The sequence below is a fragment of the Phaethon lepturus genome, unplaced genomic scaffold, assembly GCF_000687285.1.
Source record: "Phaethon lepturus isolate BGI_N335 unplaced genomic scaffold, ASM68728v1 scaffold40309, whole genome shotgun sequence".
NCBI classification, from domain to species: Eukaryota; Metazoa; Chordata; class Aves; order Phaethontiformes; family Phaethontidae; genus Phaethon; species Phaethon lepturus.
In genome coordinates, this window is record NW_010562042.1 from 8,492 (window position 1) to 17,575 (window position 9,084).

Below are 9,084 nucleotides of genomic sequence, written 5' to 3' on the forward strand. Positions count from 1 at the left end.
TTGAAATTGAAAAATTATTCAGCACTTTACATAAAATACGTTTGGAAGTTTATACCAGGGTGAATGAAGTCATCTGAGCTGAATAACAAATGATTTACCATGTGATGCTTGCTGCACTGCAGGCAATAACCGGGTGGATACTCACGCGTCGCTTGGCACAAATGCAAAAGAGCTTTTTGCGTGTTCCAGCTTAGAAATACTGTGAGCCATGGCTTGAATTTGTATTTGTTTTAGAATTTCCAGTTCTGGCTTTGAATTTTGTAGGCGCAGCAGTGCGGTGCGACTGAGCGTGTTCGGCGAGGAAGCCTGGGGGATTTAGTGGTACTCTGAGCACCGGGCGTGGGTCCTGCCACCCTGGCCAAGCATAGCAGGGAAGATGAACGTGCTTAAAAGGCGTTGGGGACATAGGCCTCTCCTACAACACCGGACCGGTACAGTTGGAAGGACAGTGTAAAAGCATAGGTATCTGCGTGGCGTCTTCCCCCTCTTCTGACTCTGGGTACTCGCCAGCTCCCTTCAGTGTTGGGAGTTGCATTTTCTCAGGCAGCACTTTACTTTTTGGCTCTCCATTTTAATGCTTTTCAATGTAAATTATGTGGCCATAAGATCATCTGTGTAATAAGACTTGAAAAAGAGCTGCATTTATAGAGCTTTGTGTATGCCAATGGTAAAGGAAGTATCTGTTACTACACTTAGCCGAGATAGATTAATTTTATTTCCTTGCTGATTAAACAATATCTAAAATGGAGATTATAGGCTTTCTAGGAAAAGGACTTGCCTCGTTTATGATCTTTGAAATGTCAAAAGTGTTTTTAAAGCTGTTTCCAAACTTAAACAGAGTAGGGGTAGACAAAATCATGGCTTCCTTGAAGTATGTCTGAGTAGGTGTACAAAACAGTTGGTATCTTCTCTTGAGTTAGTTAGATAAATCTCAGATAATGATATTGTTGTATTGGCCAGGTATTAGTCTAAAAAAGGCACATAGAAACAGAGAGACCTAAAACAATTGTGCTTTGTGAGTGTAATTGTGGTGGGAGAATTATTAATTCTCAAGATTTAAAAGTGGTTCACAGAGATTTAGCTATATCTGCGTAGTTAATATATAAATAATTAACATTAAGCATGCATTATAAATGAATTATCAACATGAGAAACTGATACGTTCTAGTTACTCAAGCACACCCCAAAGCTTTTGTGGTAACCTTTCTTGTACAAAAACAATTAGAGGTTGTGCAGCTGTGGGTATTTACTGGCATTTTATTCTGTTATGATGGTGACAGTAATTCCTGGGGGCTACTTTTTAGTGAGGAGAGGTTTCTTCATCTGTTGTCAGTAGAGATGTGCGGTGAGTATGCTCTTACTATCTTTTTCCTTAACTAAATGAACTGTTCAAGTGCTTTACAGGTCTGCAACCTCTTGGACCTCTCTTTGTCTTCTACTCAGTGAAGCAGAGAGGGACAGCTGCTAGTGATGGGCCTGAGCTAAACCCAGCTCTGACCTTCACCTAGGCACTTAAAATCTGCATCTGAATTTTCTGTTCCTGAATGTTTCGTAATTTGATAGTGGTCATATTTGGAGAAGTACCTATTAACTTTCTTCAGCTCATTAGTTCTTCTTTCTAATAACTTTTTCATTTTATTAGGAATACATAATCCGTGTTCAGAGAGGAGTTTCAGCAGAGAACAGTTGGCAGGTAATTTCTTAAACTGTGATTCACATAACCAGGATGCCTTTTTAGGAAGAATTTGAAAATTGTCTCTTCTTAGCTTTTTAAATTTGAGCTGGAGAGGGAAATGTTGGTTTAGAATGGAGAAAATTAAGTGCTTGAATACTTTTGGTCAAAAACTAAGAGAAAAACAGTATTGCTGCCAGCTACAGAAGGCATGTTGTCTGCTGCTGTTGTGAATATTCCAGGAAAAATGCCTGTCATGTATTACTATTGTGTGTTCATACAACCATCATTTTTAAATCTCAAATGCCAGTTTGCCTTCCTTAGTGCTAAAATCACAGCCTTGCTGATACATGACCAACAAGACCTAGAAGTAGTAATGAAGATGACTATGAAAAATTGTTAATCTAATGTGGCAAAAATGCTTGTTTGAAGACAACTTTGATCGCAAATATTTTTTTTAAGCTATTCTAAGATAATGTTTAGAAATGCATTTTCGTTCTGTTTTGTGGTTAAACTCTTCTTTGCTCTCTGGCAATGTGACATAAATCCAGCAGTTATGCATTTGTACAAAAATGGTTAAAAGAAGATGATTATAAATGGGAATTACTTTTCTCTGATGGGATTTTGAAAAGTAAAATACTAATGGGAAAAGTAATATGTTTCCTGAACTTTGTCTTTATATTTTGCAGATTGTGAGGCGATACAGTGACTTTGACCTGCTTAATAATAGCTTGCAGGTAACTTTCACCCTTGATATATAAATATAAAATGTAATTTAGAAGGATATATTTAAAATGGCTTGTGATATTTTTTATATATTGCATTGAAGAAAAAATACAAATTCATGTAGCTGTGAAGAGAAACTGTGACTTCAAATGTAACTTTTCACTCTTATATTTTCTCTTGTAAAATTTAAATTTTAGCATCAACAGGACCAATTTATATAGAAATGGAGGAAATTGGCAGACACTGAATCTTTCCCTTCAGTACTGTGACTTGTTCCGGTTTTATGTGTTATTATTTGTTCCTCCTTTGATTTGAAGAAAGCCAGGGCACATACCAACCTTGTAAATTCAGCATTGAAGTGCTATGTGTCTCATTATTTATATTCATCTAAAAGCGCTACCAGATGCTGCTTATCATGTGATGGTTTTCTGTATCACTGGAAAGTGTTCCTTAGTTAAACACTAGACTTACTGTGTGTTTTCTTTTGCTTTTTAGGACAAGTATTTCTTTTTAGTTTGTGTGGGAAAAAGCAGGGTATATGAGCGTGTATGGGAAAGGGGGAAGCAGCAGTGACTAGCATCTACAGGAGTGAAAGTTGTTACTCAAGATTTCCATAGTACTATGCAAGCAAGATAAAAAGTGAATGCTTCTGCGATTTGAGGATAGACTTTTCTGACTTAGAAATTTTTTCCTGTTAAATGTTGTGTGAATTCAAAAGCTCAATACTGCTTCTACTTCCTATCCCTCCCCCTGACCCCCATCAAATCAGCTATCTGCTTGATGAATCTCAGTGAGCAAAAACATGTAAGGGTGTTGAATTGTGTACTCTGATAGTCTGCTATAACCGATTCCTATGCTAGAAGGTGGATAGGGAGCAAATTAGTCATAATCCAACAGATGCAACATGGTTGTGTGGAATTATTTTATTAAATGTGCAGTAGCACGTAGGAATTTTTATCATGACTTAGAGACCTCTTGTGTGATGTGCTGAATGAATAAATGCAATACAAAGATGTCTCCAGCTCCAAAGAAATCCAAGATTTAAGATTAGGTAAGCACCCATGGGAACACAAGGAAATGAGATGGTACTAGTCCATCACAATACATAGTGGTCGTTGTAGTCTTAACGGTAGTCAAGTTTTGATAGAGATCACAGAGAGAGAATTTTGAGAAAGTCTTAGAAAGGAGTTCACTTTTGCAGCCACCTATAATAAGCTCCTCTTAACCGTGGGGAATAGAATGGGTTAAGGCATGAAAAAGCTTTGTTGCCTTCTCATTTATCTTTCAAATGAGGCAGCTTTAGTAGAAGAGGCAGTGGACCTTTAAGACTTTTTAGAAATGGCAGGTACTGAAAGGTTAGGCCTAGGTGGAAGGTCTAGAAAGTGAAGGTAAATAGGTTACGTATGAGGTAGTACAGAAAGAAAAAGCCTTTGTATCTGAGACAGAGGTGAATGGTAAAAGTGGAGGGTTCAGGAAATTACTTGACAGCAACTTGGAGAGAGGCACAAGCAAGAATTTGAAACGAAAGAGATTTTTGCTGTAAGATATGAAGATCTGGGACAAAAATGTCAACTGCTTGGACAGCTAGAAAAGATCAAACAGAATCATCAAGACTTTAACTTGGATAGGAGGGTATGCAGAGGGTGGCTAAATTAACAGGCCGTGTTCATTAGCACTTGGTCTCCTTCAATGAAAACTACCGCTAACGCCTTGATGTTCAAACTCCTGCTTTCCACAGTCTGGAAGGGCAAAGATGTATCTCTGCTTAGAGATTGCCTTTTCGGGCTAGTGCAGAAAGCTGCCCTACGAGGTGTAATTCTTCGTTATGTGCCCATCAGAAGGGCAGGAAGAGAGTTTTAAGCCTTTATCAAAGATGCACGACTCTGCTTTTGACAAACACCACTGTTCCTCCAGGCTAGTTCCATGTGCCAGGGCTTGAGAGACAGCAGACAGTAGCTGTGTTAAAATTGCTCTTTTGTCTCACTGTTTTGGAGTTCTTTATAAATTGCTTTTTGTACTGCTGGAGCTAAAGTTTTCTGATCCATTAAGACATGCAACACTCCTCAGTTCTTTCCATCCATAACTCTAAGCAACAATATTTCATCACAATATTAAACTCTTTAAACTCTTATCTTGTGTATATTGAAATTAGAGTAAACAAACAAACAAAGCTCCAAATCACCCCACAGTATAAAGCAATGAGCAATAAGAAAATACCAAAACCCAACTGCCTGCCTTCAAAACTAAAATGTTGCAGGAGAAACTGCTGGAGCTTCTTTTGGGTGTAAAGCCCCACTTTCTTCCAGTTCTTGTGGCATACTTGGCCTCTCTATAGGTTTGGGTGGTTGTGTTTGAATACACAGCTGCAGTTGAGTTGCAATGCAACTTTTCTGCTGTTAAACTGGTGCTACCTATGCAACAATAGTAAGGATTGAGAATTTCCAAACTGTCTAGGCTAAGGGATTCAGTCCTACCAAACACCCTGGAAATAGAGAGGTGTGTACCTGTGACCCTGATCTGCATCAGAAAGTTTCAAGCCAGATTCCCTGAACTCAGCTGTGTACTGGATTGAAAAGTTCCTTCCAGACTGCCCTGCCTGTCTTCCTCTTCGCTTATTTGACAGAGATGTGTGGAGATCATTGGCTGCTCTTCTGTTTTGTTAAGTGAACTACTGGTTCTATTGTAGCTTTTGAATAGACGTTCCTGAGTGGGCTGTGGTTTGAAGATAAGAATGTTAATTCCCAGGTTTTTCTGTGGCAAAGCCCATCCTGGCTCCAGTGCTGAGCTGGGGCCGCTGAGAAGTACTGCTCACGTTTGAAAGCATGCAAGGTCTTTGCAAGGTCAGGACCTCAGTGAGGTGTTCTTCTGTGGTAGACAGTGTTCTCACTGGGCTGTGTGTTTTGGCAGATATCTACAAAAACTTGGGGGTGAATGTTACTTTCTGCTGAAAAATAGCAGATGTGTGGTTTATTGAAATAAATTTTAAAACAAACAAGAGTGGTCTGAAAACATCTGAACTAGAGTCCTTTTCTCCCTGATGGTAGCTAGCTGTCAGGTCAAGAAGGTAAAGGTGGTTATGATCTGACATGCTTTTCAAGGGAGTAATACCAGAAATGGATTTAGCTTTTGTTTACAAACTTGTTTTTGAATTGAAGTAAGAGTGATCTGCCAAATGAAAGTTTTGTATGCCTCTGGTGTTACAGCTAGTAATTCACCAATTAGTTGTGATATATTGTTGGTTTTGGGTTTGTTCCTGGATATATTTTTCCCCCTCTTTGGGTGTAAAAGAGCATTCAAAATGCTCAGTGGATAGGATGATTTTTATTGAAATCTTTTGTAATTCAGGCATAGTTATAGCTCTTTTTCAGCCCATGATTTGAAGTCAGAAACAGGAGAAGTAGAAGTGCTAAGGTTAGAGGGGGACAAGTCCCCTGATCAAAAGAAGGAGGAAAAAAAGGAAAGGGATTGCTACTTCTGCCCCAGTTTGTTGAACTTTTTCCACTAGTTAAAATGAAAGTTGTTCAAACACCAGAAGTCCCGGTCTTCTCCCTGGTGAACTGTTTGCTTTAGAAATGAGGTTATTGCATCTGGTGTAATTGATTTCTGCAGTACACATTTCTTAAAGATAACTCCCATGGAGATTCAGCATACCCAAGGCAGGTGCTTTGATCTTCAGGACAACAATGTGTTAACAACATGAAAAATTTATTCTGGCAATTCACATGATGCAATTGAATGTAAACACTGTGTGCAACCTAGGTTTGTTTTTGAAGGATTATCTCTTTGATCTGACTTACATAAAGCATTGAATTTCTGTACCTTTTTTCATTGTCCTATTTCGAAGTATTTCTCTGGTTTTAGATGAAGTTTTGCATCGCTTATGTCAACATAAAACAACTATTGCACATCCACTGGTAGATTGCAGCTTCTTCTGGGTTGAAAGATGTATAGCTGTTTAAAAAATGTACAGCAACAAATTCAGAAGAGAAAATGGAAAAGTTGCACCAGATTTGAAATTACAGATGTAAAATACTGACAGTAAGGGCTTTAAATTACCTATAAAGGCAGCAGAGGCAAAGGAAAGTTATTAATCTGCACTTCATGAAATAATAAAGCATAAATCTTATCCATGGAAAATGGTAAGATGTGAATTGTTTTTGTGCTGTGGCAGAGGTATGTCATAGAAAGGATTTGGCTGAAAATTGTAGCCGTTTAGTATCTGAAAGTTTTCTGTAGTGATCTTAAACGCATGACTCACTAGCAAAAATTTATTTCCTCGCATTTGTAGTGTCGTTCCACTTACTAATCTCTTCACAGTGGGATGCGAGCTGTCATCTGACTAGCTCACCCTGATAACAGTACTTAGAAAAAACATAAAAGCTTGTATATACACCGTACAAAAAGAGTTATCCAGTAGTTAGCTTGCTGCTGAGAGTCTTTTACTTTCCGGGTTGGTAGTTTATATCCCTGAGGCATTTTGAGAGCAAGGTTAGTAATTTTTTCCTCTCTTTTTAAGATCTCAACTCTAAGTCTACCTCTTCCACCAAAAAAATTGATTGGAAATATGGAGCGTGAATTCATAGCTGAAAGACAGAAGGGACTCCAGGCCTATCTCGATGTAATTACTACCCATCACATACTGTCTAACTGTGAACTGGTAAAAAAATTCTTGGACCCAAACAGCTATTCTGTAAACTACACTGGTAAGTGAGGAATTGCAAAACTGCATTACAGTTTCCCTTTAGCATGTGTGTGTCTTCCATTATGCTGGCCAAGGGTTTACACTGAAGCTTGGGGGGCAGAGGGGAGAACAACCTTCAAAATTATCATACTGTGCCTGTGATTATTTATGATAATGCTTCTCCAGCTCTATGCATGAATCGTGCTGTGACTGTAAAAGCTAAATATTTGAATTATTTTACAGGGGAGTGATGAGGGCCAAGTTCTATATAAGCAGAACTTGGGGGAGGTGGGCTGGTGAGAGTGACATCTACTTTTTCACAGTTTGTGATAAATGGGGAGGGTTGGTGTTTGGAAATTATTTGTCTACCAGAGTGTAAGATGGAGTTAAGTTTGTCAGCTCTCCATTCTGTTAAAAACAGACGGTCTTCTGAACACTGAATCTTGCATTCATCATGGTTGTGAGGTTTTTCAAATCAACAGGAACAGTTGTGGTCATCTTGTCTAGCTCCCACTATCGCTTTGGGCTGTGCGACTTCCGAGAACTAACTGTTTGAGCTAGGTTGAGTACTTTTTCAAGGCTTGAATAAGTCACACACCCTCTCCCCCACAAATACTAGAAAATCACTGCATCCCTTAAAATGATATGACAATGATCAGTTTTCTTCATTATAAAATGTTTCTTCTTTGAATTTGTCTGACTTCAGCTTCAGTCATTGAAAATTGTTAAATATTTGTCTTATAGACTGAAAAAAACTTCCTCTTAGTGATGAAACCCACTCCACAGACTTAGTTCATAGTCAAACTGACTCCTTGCAAAATGCAAAGATCATTTCCATAAAAGCAGAGCCTACTGAAGCAGGAACTTTACTGCTTCCTTTTCACTTGTCTTTTTGCTCTCCCTTTATGTAACATTCTTGTGTCTTCAGCTTCAAAGTGCAAAGAACATTTCCCGGATGTTTATGATAAGCTGTGGAGGAGTTGTAAATTATTAGTAACTCTTCAAGAATGCAGTTTGTCTGGCTAATGCTGAGCAAGCAATTTAAATCTTCAACGAGATACAGTGACTTCTGTGTTAATTTTGAGCGCTTTCATCAAGATTGTTTTTTCAGCAAGTTGCTGGAAAGTTAGTAGCAATCAAGTAATTGCCTATGGTCTTTGGAGACACCATCAGTTCGTCATTTCTTAAATACTGGAGCAGTGATCTGATATCTACTGCACTCTTCTCTCTTTTTCCTAGCCTAGTTTTCGAGAGAGAAGATACAGTGCAGAAAGATCAGGGGATCCTTACCTTTTTGTTGTGCTTCTATGCCAAGATAACCCATGTTAGAGAAAACTCCTTGTTGGCATAATTCCCTTTCTCCCCCTGCTGTCACCACTTCTCATTGAGATTTCCCTTCAAATCGCTTCATGAATAAACCAGTTGTGTTCCCAGCTGTGGGAGAATTCAGTAACGGGAAGGGTGTCCTTCCCGCACCCCCCAGACTCAGAAATGTGTGTTGGATCTTGATAGTTAGCAAATACCTTTGCCTGCACAGACAAGGACAGAACAACAGAACTGATTAGTTTACATGTAGTAATGGCAATGTAGATGCATATTAAAGAGATGTAGAAGTTAGGACTTTTACAAGTATAGCAGAAACATTTTGTGATTTAACGTAGTGTGAGAAATCTGTGTTGTAAGCATTGGATTTGGACTTGGAAATGTAGATCTAGTATGAATAGAATGCAAGCTCAGTAAGCTAAGTTTTTTGAAGGCAGTGCTTTCTCTGTTTTCTCTGTGGATTTGAATTCTTAGGTTCAAAATGCAAATGTCCTTTAACTGTGTTTTTATCTGACTTCCTTTTAAAGTGATTTTGCTGACTTTCAGTCTGAAGTCCTGCAGGCTTCCTTCTGGCATTGAACCTTACCTAACATGTGGATAATCATCTTAAATAGTCTCTTAAAAACTCTTTTTTTCTTCCCCTCCCCAGAAATTGCCTTACAGCATGTTTCAATGTTCTTCC

General features: G+C 38.6%; 1 protein-coding gene across 1 annotated transcript in view; it reads left to right on the plus strand.

The window, feature by feature from the left end:
• Window positions 1–1,648: 1,648 nt before the first annotated feature.
• The window catches only part of PXK (PX domain containing serine/threonine kinase), a 26,235-nt gene continuing 18,799 nt past the window's right edge, over window positions 1,649–9,084 (plus strand). Inside the window, 4 exon segments of the mRNA XM_010294158.1 lie at window positions 1,649–1,693; window positions 2,362–2,409; window positions 6,915–7,101; window positions 9,052–9,083. Coding sequence (XP_010292460.1) covers window positions 6,963–7,101; window positions 9,052–9,083 — 171 coding nt within the window. The 5' untranslated portion in view covers window positions 1,649–1,693; window positions 2,362–2,409; window positions 6,915–6,962.